Source organism: Leptinotarsa decemlineata, unplaced genomic scaffold, assembly GCF_025532065.1.
Source record: "Leptinotarsa decemlineata unplaced genomic scaffold, Ldec_3_MD MMD2_tig00026294_RagTag_RagTag, whole genome shotgun sequence".
NCBI classification, from domain to species: domain Eukaryota; kingdom Metazoa; phylum Arthropoda; class Insecta; order Coleoptera; family Chrysomelidae; genus Leptinotarsa; species Leptinotarsa decemlineata.
This window is the reverse complement of record NW_027412674.1, coordinates 7,850,727-7,868,174: the sequence shown is the minus strand read 5'-3', so window position 1 is coordinate 7,868,174 and position 17,448 is coordinate 7,850,727. Positions and strand designations below refer to the sequence as shown.

Below are 17,448 nucleotides of genomic sequence, written 5' to 3'. Positions count from 1 at the left end.
ATCTGCAAATTGTCGCCACTGGTCAACGGAAAATCCTCACTGGATGAGAGAAGAACGCACGCAATACCCTCAAAAGGTCAATGTTTGGGCAGGGATTGTAGAAAACCATATCATCGGTCCCTTTTTCATTGAGGACAACTTGAATGGCGATAACTATTTGGCACTACTTCATTTCAAGTTTAGCAAATTTATATTCTGATCCAGGAAACCCTCAAGTTTCAGTGAATACGATATGGTTTCAGCAGGATGGAGCACCACCACATTTCCAAGTTAATGTCCGGCAATACCTCGACACAACATTTTCCAATTGGATCGAATTTAGGTAACCACATGATTTAATTTATTTTATCTAAATTCTTGTAATGAACTTGAAAGCGATAACATTTTTGAATAGAGAATGAAGGGACTTTTCAAACGATATATCACAAACCTTTACTTCCTATTTAAAAAATTGGGGGTTATACGTGTTATTCGAAGGGGGATGAAGGTAGGGGTGACATTTTTACGTTGAAGAATGTCAAAGACGAAACGGACTGGTTTAAGTTTGACGATAGTCGTGTCACGAAGTGTTCTGACGATGCATTGAATTTATTGGAGCCTCTGGACACACCCTACATTTTGTTTTATAAGAGAGAGGACATTGTTAGATCAAGATCTTCAGATGATGTGGTGCTGCAGGTTTTTTCGGGTTTTCCTGCAGCTGAAAAAGCGAATGCGCCACTGGAATCAATGAAGTCGCCTCGGAGGGCCAATTAATTTTTATTGTTGTTTTTATTTTATTTTTATCGTTGTTTTAATAAAATTAACATTTGAAGTGTTTGGGGATTTTGTTTAGATATGTACAGTAACCGAAATGGTGAATTTATTCCACTTGGCTTTTACACACTGTATGTACTTTGATTCATTTTCCTTATGATACAATGAAGCTGAAATCCTCTTGAAATGAAAACAATGAGTCACTTATGAATTTTTAATTAGTCGTTCGAATTAACAATAATAAAATAGAACTATTTTGGCAGTGCTTAATCTATGAAACACAGAATCGGATCACAATATCGAAAACATGAAAGGTTTGATTCTAAATCTTAGAATATTAGCACCAGTATAAAATCAATTTCAAAATGTTAGATACTTTAAGCAGTATTACTTTCAATAATATTTGTTAAATCAACGAGTCAAACATTTAAAAAGCGTACATCTGAATGAATTCATATTATATGACAGCTCGAACAAAGGTACAAACACAAGTATGTGTGATCATCATTTTTTTCATATGGTCCAATTCTATCCAGTAATTTTTCTGTTGCTTGATACATTTCCTAATATTTATTTCAACAGAATTTTAGGATTTCCGTATTCCTCAAGGAGGTGTTTGACTCTAGAACTTAATTTTTCATAATAATATTTTTCAGAAAATACAAAAATACTAAAATCATATCTCTCCTTAATAGTTATTTGTTGAAAACTGTACACATTTAATTACACATATTCCTGAGCGTCTCATCCAACACGTCAGTGATTTAAAGAATCGTACGATTTTGCCCTGTAAGCATTAGGCCTCCTTCTGCGATAGCCTGTTCGAGTTCTGTAAGGTAAATTTCTATAATTGGGCCCCGGCGGCGACGGACGACTAGACGGGGGCCTATACAATGGTGGTGCTCGGGGATTAGGTCTGTATGGTGCAGGGCGGCGGTTTATTTCACTTGGTACTGTTGGGGTACGTCTTCTGGAAGACCTTCTTATGCAGACGGAGCAGCGACTGATCTTCTGAGTGAGGAAACCTGCCTTCAATGTTTCTGGTCTCGGTTTTCTGAACATTGCGTAGTCTTCAATAGTTGCTAACCAGTAGGAAACTGCGGTGGTGTAATAATTGCACCTTCCATGCCCTTGGCATTCGATGAATGGCTTAGGTCTGAATTCTTCCAGGCAAGAACCAGGAGAAACCAGCGATTGACCAGATCCTTCTGCTCCCGAATCTGTATGCTGTTAACAAAAATAAAGAGGTTATCTCAAAGCAATGCTTTGATTTTGTTTGCTTGAATATTATTTTTTAAAAATGTCAAAAATCATGTTATCATCTTCCTTCAGAGATTTTTGATGAAGGAGTTGAATTATCAAAAATATTTCATATGAAAGTTTCACATCTGAAACTAATAAATGCATTGATATCTCAATGTACTCGACTTTTTTGAAATATTTTCCAATATAACACCTGAGCTGAAAAGTCCCGGGCCTAAGAAAAAAAAACTCGTTTTATTTTGTTCAAAACTGGCTTCATTCATCAACGTAACCTCGATCAAGAACCACACAATCATTCTAGCGTCACTCTAACATTCAAGTACCACTTATGTAGAACGATATATCTTTTGCCTCAAAATAGGACTAAGTTTCAGCAAAAACCTCTTCATTCGAGCATTTTTTTGAGATCTGCGAACAGTCAGTTGTCGCTGGGAGAAAAATCTGGCGAATATGGTATATGCGGGAGCAAGTCGAAGCCCATTTCGTGCAATTTTGCCATGGTTTTCATTGATTCGTGACACTGTGCATTGTGATGATGAAACAGCACTTTTTTCTTCAAATGGGGTCGTTTTTCCACAATTTCGACCTTCAAATGCTCCAATAACGCTATATAATAATTACTGTTGATGTTATTTCCCTTCTCAAGATATTAGATGAGTATTACAACACGCACATCCCAAAATACTGAGGCCATAACCTTTCCAGTGCTTTCGTGTGCTTTGGTTGAGGTTTGCCAGTTGCTCTCCATTGGGATGACGATCTTTTTGATTCCGGAGTGAAGTGAATGGATCCATGTTTCATCTGTTGTCACCTCGATGCAAAAATTCCGGTTCGTTATCTTTAAACATGAGCAAACACTGCTCAGAATCATCAAGACGTTTTTGTTTTTGGTCAACAGTGAGCTCGCGCGGGACCCACTTTGAACAGAGCTTTCTCATCTCTGTATCTGTAGAGTCGAGAGGGTGGGTGTAAGCCCACAGCACTTAGGTCACATGTGACCCATTGTACATGCTCCTGAGGAGTTGTCCTTCTAGGTCTATCCTGTCCTTTCCAGGAAGGTGGACAGGTCACTGGGAGACATCTCCTTTATATCGGCAGGTGTAGGCCAAGACTCGCCGAACACACACTCTCTTATTGACGATAACTTCGGGTACTCGCATAGGACATGCCTGACAGTCTCATCTACCTGTTCACACATCCTGCATAGAGGTGTGTCCACTAGCCCCATATTATGGAGGTGTTTCCTTAGCTGACAGTGGCCAGGCAGAAATCCTACTCTTAAGCATAGACTTTTCCTGGTCATCGCCAGATATTTCTTCGGCGCCAGCTTCCCAGGGTCGCCCAGGGTGATCCTGGCAAGATTGCATCCTTTGATTCCATCCCATCTCTTTAGAGATTGAGCATAGGTGTGGCGTTTGGCTAGTTCCGCAATTGCCGAAGTCATCAGGTCGTAGGTGTCACTGGGTCCTAAAATTCTTAGTCCAGCAACTTCCTTGGCTAAAGAGTCGGCAATGCAGTTACCTTTTCTCCTTTTGTGCCCTTCAACCCACCTCAGGATAATGTTTTATCCACCGAGGACTTGACTAAATCTTGGTGGCACTCTAGTACTAACCCTGAGGTAACACGTTGTCTGTTCAAGGCAATAGGGCTTGTTATGTTTTTGCAAGAAATTCCTTTCTTAGTTATTTCTTTTGTGGCGATTGAAATACCAGCCGGTTCTGTTTGAATCACGTTGCTATTTTTTCCCATTCCCCACTTAATCCTTAGGCTTAGTGATCTGGAGTACACTCCACATCCTGAGCCTTCTTTGGTTTTTGAGCCATCTGTATATATGCGTATTGCATTTGTAGCATCTGACTCTGTGTTCTGTTTCATTTGTATTTTGTAGGGTTTATTAAACACAAACCTGGGTTCAATTGCATCACTGGTTGCCTGCAGCAGAGGTTGCGCAGTAAGTTCTTCTCGCCATAGGCTCAGCCTCAATTGATCCATTCCTACTTCGAGGTTCACACCAGCCGTGCGCAATCGTAATATGGCCATTAACGCAACCTCCTTAATGTACAGGTCCAGAGGAGCCAGACCCGTAATTAATTCCATTGCCGCGGTTCTCATGGCTCCTATGATGTTTAAACAAGCCAGTCGCTGTATTTGATATAATTTTTGGATGCCCATTGCTTGTAGAACTTTCGGTCCCCATGCAATGGCTCCGTACGTAACCATAGGTCTTATTATTGCAGTGTAGATCCAGGTGAACACTCGGGGTGAAAGACCCCATGCGCGACCCACTGTCCTCCGACATTGCTTATAAGCCACATATGCTCTTTTTGCTCTACTCTGTAGAGAATAGTACCAAAGTATTTCACCTCTTCAGAGAAGTTTAATTTGCTTTGGAGGATTTCGGGATAAACTTCTTTTCCTGGTGAAAAGGACCATCTCAGTCTTCTTGGGATTGATCGACAGTGAGTGTTCTTTACACCATGCTCTATCGCACAGTGTATTCACAAATTTGCCGGTCTGCAAGATAACTATGTCATCTGCAAATGCAATGTGTGATTAATCAGATTACCCTGATTAATCACCTCAAATGCATAGTCAAATGTTCATGCAATATGAAGCCAACACGTTTTTTTGATATCTTTACAATGTCAGCTAACCCACGCAACTTCAATTTTCGATCATTCAAAATGATTTTGTGGATTTTTTATGTTCTCTGGTGTTACTGCCTCATTTGGACTGCGTTCTGCATCATCGGTGTTTCTACGAGCACGTTTGAAGTCAGCAAACCAACGTTTAAATGTTGTTTCCGATGGAACGGAGTTCTTGTGACACTGTTCAAGCCATTGCTTCGCTTGAACGGTATTTTTCCCATCAAGAAGCAGCGTAAAATTAAAACTCGAAATTGTTTTTGATCCATTGTTTTGAAAATAACAAAAGTAGTGTCACAATAACCCACAAACTTATGAGTAGAATATCATAAATCTTCAGCAGCTTTCTTTCGAAGGTTAGTACTAAATGAAAAGCGGTGATGGTACTTAGATTAGCGCCGCATGTATGTGTTAGGCCCGAGCCTTTTCAGGCCAAATATATCCGCCAAAAACTTTTCAACAATGAAAAAAATTAATCATTCGAAATCTCCTGAGATGAAATTGTGCTCGAAATATTTTTTTTTGTGTTTTCATGTTGTAATTCGAACAAATCCATATTTTTAAAGAGGTTTCCATGGGGAAATCGGAGATAAAATGAAATATATAGTGCTCTCTTTTGAACAATAAAAAAATATATCATTTTCTAGTTTTGTTTTAAAATTTCCACCATAACGGCTTTTTGACACTATTTTTGGAATAACTTCAGAACCGCTCGGCATATACCTACCATACAATCTTACACTTTCAAAACTACTTTTCTGACGTGATTCAGATAAGGAAGGCAATATTTGCATTTCTTTTAAAAAAACTAACTTTATCAATAAAGGGACAAACCACAAGATAAATGAAGATAACCTCAAAATCCTACATATATGTAATAAAGGAAGAAAAATGAATCTGTTGGAGGCCATGGAAATTAACAAATCAATTAAAAACCAGCAACATATGCCCCTAAACGAGCAACTAGATTTATGTATGTCTCCTCTTTTGAATTTATGAGTTTAACAACTCCTAGAATTTTCAGGGTGGTATTTTAAGTTGGCATCCTGTCTCTCAAATACCTGTCCTGGCAGCATACCTGAAAATTTTATTTAAACCGATGTTTCAAAATTCAGATTTCAGTTTTATACTTGATAATGGGGTCAAATCCGAAATCGGTCGTATAAATAAAATTTACCAGTGGTATTTAGACAAAAGTGTTTTTATTCATTTCATTTTAGGGACCGGTACATACCCATTTAATTGCACATTTTTAGACATGCCTTACTGACGGCATCCAAATATGGAAGACAGTATATCTCATTTCATTAAAAAAAACTACATTTATACGCCACGCTTCTACTAAGCATCCTGTATATTAGATAATATTTCAAAAAACTCAATGCATGACATATTTAGATCTTTCTATGAAATATTTTTTGATACTCCTTCCTTCGTGATGGAAGCTCGATGTGATAGGTTGTCACTGATAACTATTCACCAAGAAGTGATAAGTGTGACATGAATTGATCAGCCAAAGATTCTATAAAGATTAAAATAATTTTTCAGCTATTTCTATCATGACTTTCAAAGAAGAAATCATGAAAGTTTCACTTCCAATGAACAATAGAAATAATTAAATCAACAAATGAACTCGGTCCATATTAGTATTGATTTTTGGGGTAGTATACGAACTGATTCTAATAATTTCTTTTTTTAAGGACAAAACACAAGCACTACAGGAAAATCCTTGAGGCGCTCTTAGAGCGGTGCCTGTGCGAAAGTTGTGATTCACATTGGATTTGATTCGCTGGAGATGTTGAACCCCAAAACGATGAGCAGCCACAGTCCGTCGCGTATTTTTGATATGTACTGCTCTTGGTGGAATCAAATGTACTTCCCGTGGAAGTACCTATAGAAGAGAGACAAATCTCCAACCTTTCTTCGATGCAACCATTAAGGTTGCAAGTGATGTTCGCGTCTACAATCAGGCGTATGCCTCTTTTCTGGATGGAATCCAACAGCTTCAGGATATGTTTAGGGGCAGAGCTCCATAACAATACTTCAAAGAAGGTTTGATATGAGCTTTATAAAGCATCAAAAGTTGCTGGGGTGTGTTGGTTCGGTACAGTGTTCCAAGACGTTGATACAATGAAAAGAGGGTAGGAAACAATATGGATCCCTGGGGAACACCAGCGTTGATGGTGAAAGTATTCGAAATATATCCATCGACGACCACTTGGTAGGAAATGTTCATTCAAGGAGCTGGAGAGCCATACGCAAAAAATGATGCGTCAAGCTAACCCTTATGCCACACACGGTCAAATACCTTGGAAATATCAAGCGCAACAGCTATTGATTCTCCATGTTGCTCGATTGCGTTTTTCCAAATATGGGTGACATACCTGCTGATTTTTGTTTCCGAAGGCCAAAATGTTAAAGCCTTTCAAATATTAAAGGACATGGTGGTTTACGGCTTTCTCCATGATTTTGATATAACTGATAGCAAAGCGACTGGTATATTTTTAAATTTTTCACTGAAGACATTCAGTGAAAACTAAATGAAATGAAAATGAAATCAAATTTGAAGTAGTGTAAATTTTTAAATTTACCATGAGGAAACTGTATCCAACCCAAAGTTCTTCCCATCCATTTGGACACTCTGGAATTGTTATTGTCTGGCTATGAATTGCAATAACTCTTGTCGGGGCTTCGCAAACAGAACACCTAGAAATAGATATTTCATATCAATCTATAATATTTATACCAAGAAATCGAATAATATACAGGGTGTCCCTGGACTTCCTCTTTTCCTCTCGAGAATGTATAGATGGGGTCAAAATATCACCAGTACTTCATATAACTTTTTTTCCTAAAAGTCTTCGTAACCAAGTTACGGGCCCTCGAAGTTACAAAATGAAAAATGTTTTTCTTTGATAACTTTTCAAGTGAATATTCAAAATCATCCAAATTTTGGTAATTGACTAAACAAATGAATTCCGTCGATGAGCTTTCATGCAGGAGTCAGTTGTTTTGCTACAAAGTCAGGAACGGACTACCCCCGATGGTCCACACCCCAAAACTTTGAAATGACAGATATTTTTCAATATTTTTCAACAAAATAAGGTTACTTGGACAATTTTATGAATAAAAGTACTCGTGTGGAAAGTCGATCGGAGCAACCAGTCTTGATAAAAATGTAGTTCTACTCGACGACATCAAACCCGCTCGTCCACCATTATTTGAAATGAATAATTATCAAAGCAGAAATAATAATGATAACGTTAATTCAACAACATTTATGACAGGAATAATACAAAGTATGCTAAAATGAAGTCGTAAACAAAAAGTACAGTACCTATATGGAAGTTTAAGTCACAATTGTGATAGCAGATATTTTTTCAAAAGAAATATCAAGTTCTGTAGATTTGTGGTGTTTTTAAACTAACAAGCTACTCTACTATGAAATATCGAATTCATTCCATATTTTGTATGTACATAACACGTTTCGTGTTGATCAGTTATCTGAATCTCATGAAACTCAACATTCGAATGTTTCAAATTCTTCTTCACAGCTAAACTGTTGAGGAGTTTCACTGATAATTATAATTTTATGGGAGAAATTCTTTAACACGAATCTAAATTTAGCTGAAAAAACGCACATCGGAAAAAATATTTACTATACTAATAAAAAGCAAACGAATGAACTACAAAAACGGCTGCACATGATCAGGTGAAAAATATCCAGGGAATAATTATGTTCCATTTCTTTCACAGATGTTGACAAAAAACCTTTTAGAAAGTTTTGATAAAAAATGAGAAACTGGAATGCGATTTTGTTTTGTTGAGTGGTGCTTTGTCATATGACTATCATTGTATTGTCAATATTCTATAGGATATTTTAAATTTTTTTGATATGGCCGAACAGTTTACATTCAATGAATATGCAGATATTCATGTATTTTATGGACGAGCATTTTGTAATGCTGCAGAAGCTCGTCGTCTGTATTCCGAGCATTTTCCCAATCGAACGGTACCGTCAAGAGAAACATTCGAGCGTGTCGATCGCAGCTCGAGGGAGACAGGTATGTAATAATTGATAATTAATTTGAGCACGTTGTTTTATTTCGATATTATTGTAGATACAGTTTTGCCAAAACGAGGTGGTGAGGGCGCTCCTAGGACTGTACGTACCGTTGTATTGGAGGAAAATATTTTGGAAGCCGTCGCTGATGATCCTTCAATGAGCATCAGAAATCTATCAGAACAGTTCCATACATCCAAGTCCACTATTCATAGAATAATTAGGGAACAACTGCTCCACCCATTTCACATCCAGAAGGTACATGCCATGACACCTCAAGATTTTCCAGCTCGACTGGAATATGCCAATTGGTTCATGGATAGGCAAAGAGAGGATATGACTTTTATTAATCGAGTTTTATTCACTGATGAAGCAGGTTTCAGTAGAGATGGAGTTATCAACTCTCATAATCTCCATATATGGGCCGAAGAAAATCCCCATGGGATATTGCAAACCAAACACCAACGGAAATTCAACGTGAATGTTTGGGCTGGTATCATAGGAAACCATCTTATAGGACCATTCGTTCTACAGGACCGATTGAATGGAGAACGTTATTTGGAATTCATTCAGAACGATTTGAATGGACTTTTGGAACATGTTCCATTGCAAACCCGAAGAGATATGTAGTTTATGCATGATGGCGCTCCTCCTCATTTTAGTTTGATTGTGCGTGACCATCTGAACCATATTTTCCACAATAGATGGATTGGTAGAGGTGGGCCATATTCATGGCCATCGCGGTCTCCGGATTTAAATCCATTGGATTTCTTTCTGTGGGGGCATCTAAAAAGCCTTGTTTACGCTACACCTATTCACACAAGAGATGCATTGTTGAATAGAATAACATTACATTGTGAAGCCATACGAAACGACCCTGGAATGCTATTTCAAGTACAGAGAGGGTGTCTTCGCAGACTAAGAAAATGTATAGAGACAGAAGGTGGTCATATCGAGCAGTTTCTGTAGCGGATTTTTCATTTCTGTTTGCTCTTGAGGCTCTTGAGTTTCGTTAGGTAAACGTGTTTGCATTATAAAAATTCGTTATGAACATTTTACCTATCATTTCCATTTTCCTTAAAAACTAATATTTTCGAATAATGGTAGACATCTCAGGATAAATGTTGTTGAATTAACGTTATCATTATTATTTCTGCTTTGATAATTATTCATTTCAAATAATGGTGGACGAGCGGGTTTGATGTCGTCGACTGAAACTACATTTTTATCAAGACTCGTTGCTCCGATCGACTTTCCACACGAGTACTTTTATTCATAAAATTGTCCAAGTAACCTTAATTTGTTGAAAAATATTGAAAAATATCTGTCATTTCAAAGTTTTGGGGTGTGAACCATCGGGGGTAGTCCGTTCCTGACTTTGTAGCAAAACAACTGACTCCTGCATGAAAGCTCATCGAAGGAATTCATTTGTTTAGTCAATTACCAAAATTTGGATGATTTTGATTATTCACTTGAAAAGTTATCAAAGAAAAACATTTTTCATTTTGTAACTTCGAGGGCCCGTTACTTGGAAACGAAGGATTTTAGGAAAAAAAGTTATATGAAGTACTGGTGATATTTTGACCCCATCTATACATTCCCGAGAGGAAAAGAGGAAGTCCAGGGACACCCTGTATATGCCATGGAATTGAAGCCTATTCGAATCACTGTAGGGAGTGTTTGAGGCACCAAAAGTGAGAAATTACGAATAACGTTCAATTCTGTCTTTTAAAGATGTATAGATCTTTACCTTGAAATGTATCTCTGTAAGTTTTGAGCATCAATTGGAGTCATTGTCATAGGCATAGGTTCGGTGGTGGATAACCAGTAACTATATTCGTTACTTTGAGCATAGTCACAAACATCATTGATGTTACAAAGCAAAAATGGCATAGTATTGAACCTCCTCAAGCAACTTCCAGGTGCACCTAAAATCAGTTCACATTATTGAAGTTTGGGGTCTACTCTAACTATATTACCTAAATCTTGTCCATGTGATTTTTCATTTCCCATTATGTGCAGCAAAGAATATCCCTCCCACATCAGGATGGTGTCTTTCGGACAAACCGGTACAATTTCTGACTGAGAGTGTCGAGTGAAATAAAAACCTCTGCTACTTGGTCCACTGTATTGTGGAGCTGGATCTCCTCTTATTCCAATAGGACCTCGATAACCTTTAGCACCTACGAATCCTTCAAATCCTTGCATTCCTTGCGATCCTTTAGGCCCTGTGAAACCTGGAAGCCCAGCTACTCCTATATCCCCAATGTTTCCCTTTTCTCCCTTCATTCCTGCAAGCCCTTGCAGTCCGGATAGACCCGGTAGTCCTGGTGGTCCATCAAATCCAGGCAAACCAACATCACCAGTTTCACCCGGTAACGCATCAGCGGCGTAATCCCCCCTTTCACCCTTATGACCTTTCGCACCTGATCTTCCGGGAATACCATCTCGCCCAAAGTCTCCTGGGAAACCTTTAAAACCTTGAGGCCCTGGTTCTCCTGGCAAGCCATTCAACCCCGGTTCACCACGCTCTCCTTTCGTACCATTGATTCCAGGTGCTCCTTGGAACCCGATATCACCGGTTGCACCTTTAGCACTGAATGATGGAAAACCGTAATCACCTGTTTGTCCCTTCAATCCAGGACGCCCTTCCCTTCCATCAAATCCAGGTTCACCTTGTGATCCTTGCCTACCAGGCAAGCCGACAGCACCATCATTACCTCTCATTCCTTTTACTCCTGGCATACCAAGTCCTGGAATTCCCGCACGTCCTATGGGACCATCGAAACCAAATTCACCCGGAGCTCCTTTTTGACCAGGTCGACCAGGTTGACCTGGTTTACCGTCAAATCCTGGCTCCCCTTGTTCACCTTGTTCTGGATTTTGTCCAGGTAAACCTCGTAGTCCTTGAGGACCAGTATCTCCCCTAAGCCCATTCAAGCCAGGAAATCCAGGTTCGCCAGTGAGGCCTGGAAATCCGGTATCACCTCGTTGTCCGCGAGATCCTCGTATTCCTGGATATCCAACATCACCTCTTATTCCTTTCAGACCTACAAAAAAAAAAGAAATATATGAACTTCATTGAAACCATTTCAATATCAGTCGAAAAACTACGGCTAATTTATCCTTAAAAGCAATAAATCAATATTTTCTCACCTTGTAACCCATGCATACCAATATCTCCCATGTTTCCTTTTTCTGCACGCCCGTAAGGAGCGACTCCGGGAAGTCCTTGATTACCCTTTGGACCTTTAACTCCTTTCAAACCTGGCAACCCAGGAAAACCATCGTCACCCGGTAAACCCGGTCTTCCCATCAAGCCAGGCTCTCCCTCGATTCCACGTTCTCCCACTGAACCATTAAGTCCCGGTATACCGAAATCTCCCCTTTCTCCTTTTATTCCAAACAAGCCATTTGAGCCTGGTGAACCAGGATATCCAGCTGTACCATTCTCTCCAGTTTGTCCTCGGAAACCTTGTAAACCATAGTCACCCTTGTCACCTACAAGACCAGGGATGCCATCTAATCCGTCTAAACCAGCTTCTCCCCTTTCTCCTTTCAAACCTGGAGGACCAACAACATCTATTCCAGGCTCTCCTGGCAATCCAGCTAGACCGGGTTCTCCCGGTCTACCATCAAAACCGGGGAATCCAACTAAACCAGGTTCACCTTGATCTCCCTTTTCACCACTGATCGCTGAGTCACCCTTTTCTCCTGGTAGACCAGGTAATCCGTTATCTCCTATTAGTCCATCAAAGCCTGGTTCACCAGGAAAACCGTCTGCTCCTTGGAAACCAGCATCTCCCTTTGGACCCTTTCGACCTGGAGATCCTAGCAATCCCTTTGGACCAGGTGGACCACGTTCACCTGGGAATCCAAGATCTCCCCTTTCGCCTTGTGGTCCTGGCACTCCAGCTGTGCCGGATTTTCCTCTATGACCTTCATATCCTACCGGTCCTTCATCTCCTACAAAATTTGAAACAAAAACATTATAACATTTTGTCATTCATAACTTTTTTAATGATTTATACCATCATATACTATATTTCCAAAATAGCATGCACTAAATTCTCAGAAATGACTGCCTTTTTTTCCTTAATTTGTCTCTTGCAGTGGAGAAATGATGATGAAATATATAGAATCACAACCTTGACAAAAATGTTTTCGTTTTAATGCAATAATATTCCAGAGAATTCAGTGCCTACTATTATGGAATTGTATTATAGTTATTTCAAAATAATGAATTATCCTCACAACAAGTTATTCACTTTGTAGGGTTTGTATTTGTTTATTTGTATTTCTAAAATACATTATAATTATAGTTTTCTGAGGAATTTTTGATGAAAAAACTATTACTATTATTATTATATTTTTTTTTTCAGGAGATTATTCTCACTGGTATTTGGTCCCTACACTGGGATTTATTCCGTGTAGGGATATTGTACAGGGTTTTTGTTTTTCATGTTAGTGGTTCTAAACATTTACGGACCATTTAACCTCTAACAACAACCAACAACTGCCATATCTATGCTGGAAAATTCTTGACACTAACTTAGACTCATTATCGGCACTCTTACGGTATTGACGAGACACTGGTGTTGCCCTACGCTCCGGGGGATATTGAATCCGTTGTGGGGAACGAGAAGTGCCGAATTTATTGGAACTATTCGTTCCCCACCCTCAGGCTCATACAAGCTAATAAGCCTGATGTAGTCCTTCTCGACCACCAGACCAAAACGATATTTGTCGTGGAGTTTTCAGCTCCTGGCGAGACGAATATCGCCAGAAAAGAGGAGGAAAAACGGATAAAATATCGAGATTTTCTCTTCGAACTCCGCAGACTCTATCCAGATCACTCTGTCAAGATGGTCGTTCTGATTATTGGAGTCCTTGGTGGAATGATGTCTTCTCTACTCTCGAATCTCAAAATCATACAGGCTTGCCGCACTAAGGCAGAAATCTTAGCCGCACAGATGCAGAAGGCTGTCATTCTTGGCTCACTGCGTTTGCTCAGGGCACATGATTCTCGGACCCAATGATCACTTACCCCACGGTGTGGGGAGTGGTCATTGGTTGATAATGCTGGCGCGCCCTCCCGAATGTATCGGGGCTTCGGGGGATAGGGCCTGACCAGCGCACACTACGGTGAAAAAAAAATAATTCTCGGACCCAATGATCACTTACCCCACGGTGTGGGGAGTGGCCATTGGTTGATTATGCTGGCGCGCCCTCTCGAATGTATCGGGGCTTCGGGGGATAGGGCCTGACCAGCGCACACTACGGTGAAAAAATAATAATAATAATGTTAAAGATATTGATTATGACTCCTTTTTGTATGTGTGAATGTATGTTCATTTTTTGTCGGTTGATAGTGAACGATTGCGATGTAATTCCTGTGGGTGAATTACCTATTACTATTATTTTTTTAATCTAAGTTTGCGCTGGTCAGGCCCTACCCCCCGAAGTCCCGACACATTATCAACCAACGACCACTCCCCACACCGTGGGGTAAGTGATCATTGGGTCCGAGAATCATGTGCCCTGAGCGTGCACAATGAGCCGAGAATGACCGCCTTCTGCATTTATTCGATTGAAATTTCTGCCTTATTGCGGCAAGTCGGCATAATTTTGATATTCTAGAGTAGAAAGGGGACCAACGACTCCAATAATCAGAACAACCATCTTGACAGAGTAGTTTGGATAAAGTCTGCAGAGAATTTGTAACCCTCAACTTATTGCATTGTTCATTTCTCAAACATACATACTGTCCGCGATTTTGTAGAAAGCTTTTAATCCATGTAAGTGCATTATCTTTTACACCATTATGGTATAGCCTCTTTATCAAAATATGATGATCCACACAGTCAAAACCCCTGCTGAGATCACAAAATATTCCAACAGGGCACTCGCCAGCATCAATAAGGCGCGTTATTTCGCTATAGAAGCGGTGTACTGCAGATGTGGTAGAGTCAAGAAAACATGACAGGAGGTCTAAAAATGAGTATTCAAAAATTATGCCAATATAACACAAGTCGATTCAGTATGAAAATTGTGTCCTTGGGATTCGATGAAGTCGACGAAGGCAAAACTCAATTCGTTCAAGTTTCGGACGGTGATTTTTGAAACGTGCTGGCAGCTGCTGGCTGATGCAATTTTCGGCACTCTTCGTCGATTTCCTGCTGTGACGGTTTGGCCCGGTTGCAGAAAGTTATGGTGAATCACATCAGCCTCTAACAACTATATAGTACCTAATGGTGGGTTTTCGCTTATGGGCTGAGTGGCTCATCGGTATCTAACTACTGTACCGAACGTCTCCTGCTTTCCATTATAGATGACGATCCGATCAAAAAAAGAATGGTTTTGGTTGTGCAAAAGCAAAGAAGAACAGATACTACGGAACGTGACAATTTCTGATGACCGTTCAAATCGTGAGGTATCCAATTTTCGAGCTTTTGACCTTCCAAAACGTTTTAAATCATCAAAAACCGTATGGGAGATGACGCCCAGATTTTTTGACATCTCACACACCATTTGTAAGGAGTCGGATCCAGGGTCCTCTAATTATCGTCCTGGATTACTGTAGGTCGACCACTTTGGGGCTCATCTTCAAGGCTAAAATCTCCGGAACGAAATTTCGCAAACCAACGGCAAACAGGGTGTTCATTAAGACTATGATTGCCAAATGTCTGATTAGTTTTACTGCTGTTTCGGCAGCGCTTTGGTTCAATTCGAATTCGTAGAGAAAAATTGGCCAAAAATCGCCAAAAAAGACCATTGTATGGTGGTCTCATTGAATCTCGAGCACCCAATGTTTATGCTGATGATTTTGTAACAACCCAATATTATAATCACTCAGAAGTATTGGACAACGTACAAAAGTAGTTGAATCATCGGCCTTTATTCATTTTGCAGTACTAATTTCCTTATCATTACCAAAGTAGTCATATTTCCCTCTTTTGAGACTCTTTTGGAGGTAAGGCAAAACAAAAATGGAGGCGAGTTTCCTCTATTTCCATTTATTGTTCCAAAAGCGTGAATTTTTGTCTATTTTCGCTCTCCCATCAAGTTTACTCCAATGAAGTAATCGTCAAAATAAAGTTGCTGATATTTGTTCTCCAGCTTCTTTCATGAATCTGCAACAACACGTGGGCCCAATTCCTTCTCGACGGTATCTTCAACTTTTCTTGTATCTATCTGAAATATTTTCCAGTAGCCATTTTCATCAGCAAAGCACCACACTTAATACACTCTTTTGATTGATTTCTCCGGAAGATATTATCATTGCCTCGTGTCAATGTTAATATCTTTGTTGGGTGTACAAATTTATTTGAAATACAATATAATCCACATCATTAATAGTTATAAATAGTTGGAACAGTTTCTCTGAAGTTACGTCATTCAAATTTATAACAGAATCAGGTATTTGGTTAGGTTCAATGAAAGGGAGATGTTCGTCAACTGTTTGCACTTTATTCCACTTCACAGTATCCTGTAATGATTTCTTTCGCATCCTCTCCAATTTTTCAGGTGTCAATCCAGGATTTCTTCTCAGTAGTTCCACAAGTATCATTTCTGATTTTAACTCATTTTCTTTCTGAATTTCTACTTCTGCATTTATAATATTCGAAACATCTTCACGTTCATCTTCTGAAATTATATCAGATATAATTAGTTCTTCATCATTGCTGTCGATAACTCATATTAGGGATTCCGTAGTTTCATAACCTGCTAGCTAGCGCCATCTTTCTCGGGTACAAATATTCACGAAGAAACCAGTTATACAGATCGATATTTTAGCTGAATAACCGCAGGGTGAACATTTGAAAATGGTGAAACGTATTTTATACCACCATGCATCAGACGAAGCCGATTGTTTGCTAAAAAACGTATACCTCCATACCGGAAAGAGTTTTAAAGAATGGTAAACTATTTTTAATGCAGCTGAAATCAGTTCAATTGTGATAACATTATAACACCCTCACGACAATTTTTTGTACAGACCTATTAGCTAAATAATCAAATTATTCTTTTGTTTATGAAACATTTTGAATTTTTCGGTTTATTCTTGGATGGAAGATTGATAGTTTTCATACTTAAAGGATAAACAGGATGAATTGACTTACCTTGTGGACCTCTCAACCCTTCTTGTCCCGGTTCTCCTTTAGCACCTGGTAAACCCATGGGTCCTGGGAGTCCGTCATCTCCTTTTTGACCAATTTCACCGAACTGTCCGGGATATCCTGGTTGTCCCGTTAATCCTGGCCTACCAGGTGGTCCAGGCCTAATTATTCCTCTTGGACCTTTGGCTCCTGGTAATCCAGTTACGCCAAAGAATCCAGGAGCTCCTTTTGGACCTTTCTCACCCTTTATTCCTGGCCAACCCGGAATTCCAGGTCGTCCATCTGGTCCGAAGTCTCCGGGTTCACCTTTGGGTCCAACTGGACCTGGTAATCCGATTTCACCATTCAGAATGGCCAATCCATAATCTCCACGTTCACCTTTTGGACCTTGAACTCCTGGGATTCCGTCAAATCCAGGTTTTCCGGGCTGTCCTGGCGATCCTCTTGGTCCTTCGTCCCCAGGTATCCCTGGAAATCCTTTGAATCCCATAGGTCCCTCATATGTTATTCCTTGATTTCCAGGAAGACCAGGTGGTCCTGGCCAACCTGCGAAACCTTTGAAACCTTTTGGACCTCTCCTTCCGTCAAATCCTAAAAATCG

General features: G+C 39.6%; 1 protein-coding gene across 1 annotated transcript in view; it reads right to left on the bottom strand.

Annotated features, from left to right (window-relative positions):
- Nucleotides 1–956: 956 nt before the first annotated feature.
- The window catches only part of vkg (Collagen alpha-1(IV) chain viking), a 161,966-nt gene continuing 145,474 nt past the window's right edge, over nucleotides 957–17,448 (bottom strand). Inside the window, exons 9-14 of the mRNA XM_074180269.1 lie at nucleotides 16,851–17,438; nucleotides 11,884–12,693; nucleotides 10,707–11,777; nucleotides 10,478–10,655; nucleotides 7,256–7,370; nucleotides 957–1,983 (exon numbers count right to left, since the gene is read on the bottom strand). Of these exons, the coding sequence (XP_074036370.1) occupies nucleotides 1,513–1,983; nucleotides 7,256–7,370; nucleotides 10,478–10,655; nucleotides 10,707–11,777; nucleotides 11,884–12,693; nucleotides 16,851–17,438 (3,233 nt within the window). The 3' untranslated portion in view covers nucleotides 957–1,512. The remainder of the gene's footprint in view (nucleotides 1,984–7,255; nucleotides 7,371–10,477; nucleotides 10,656–10,706; nucleotides 11,778–11,883; nucleotides 12,694–16,850; nucleotides 17,439–17,448) is intronic.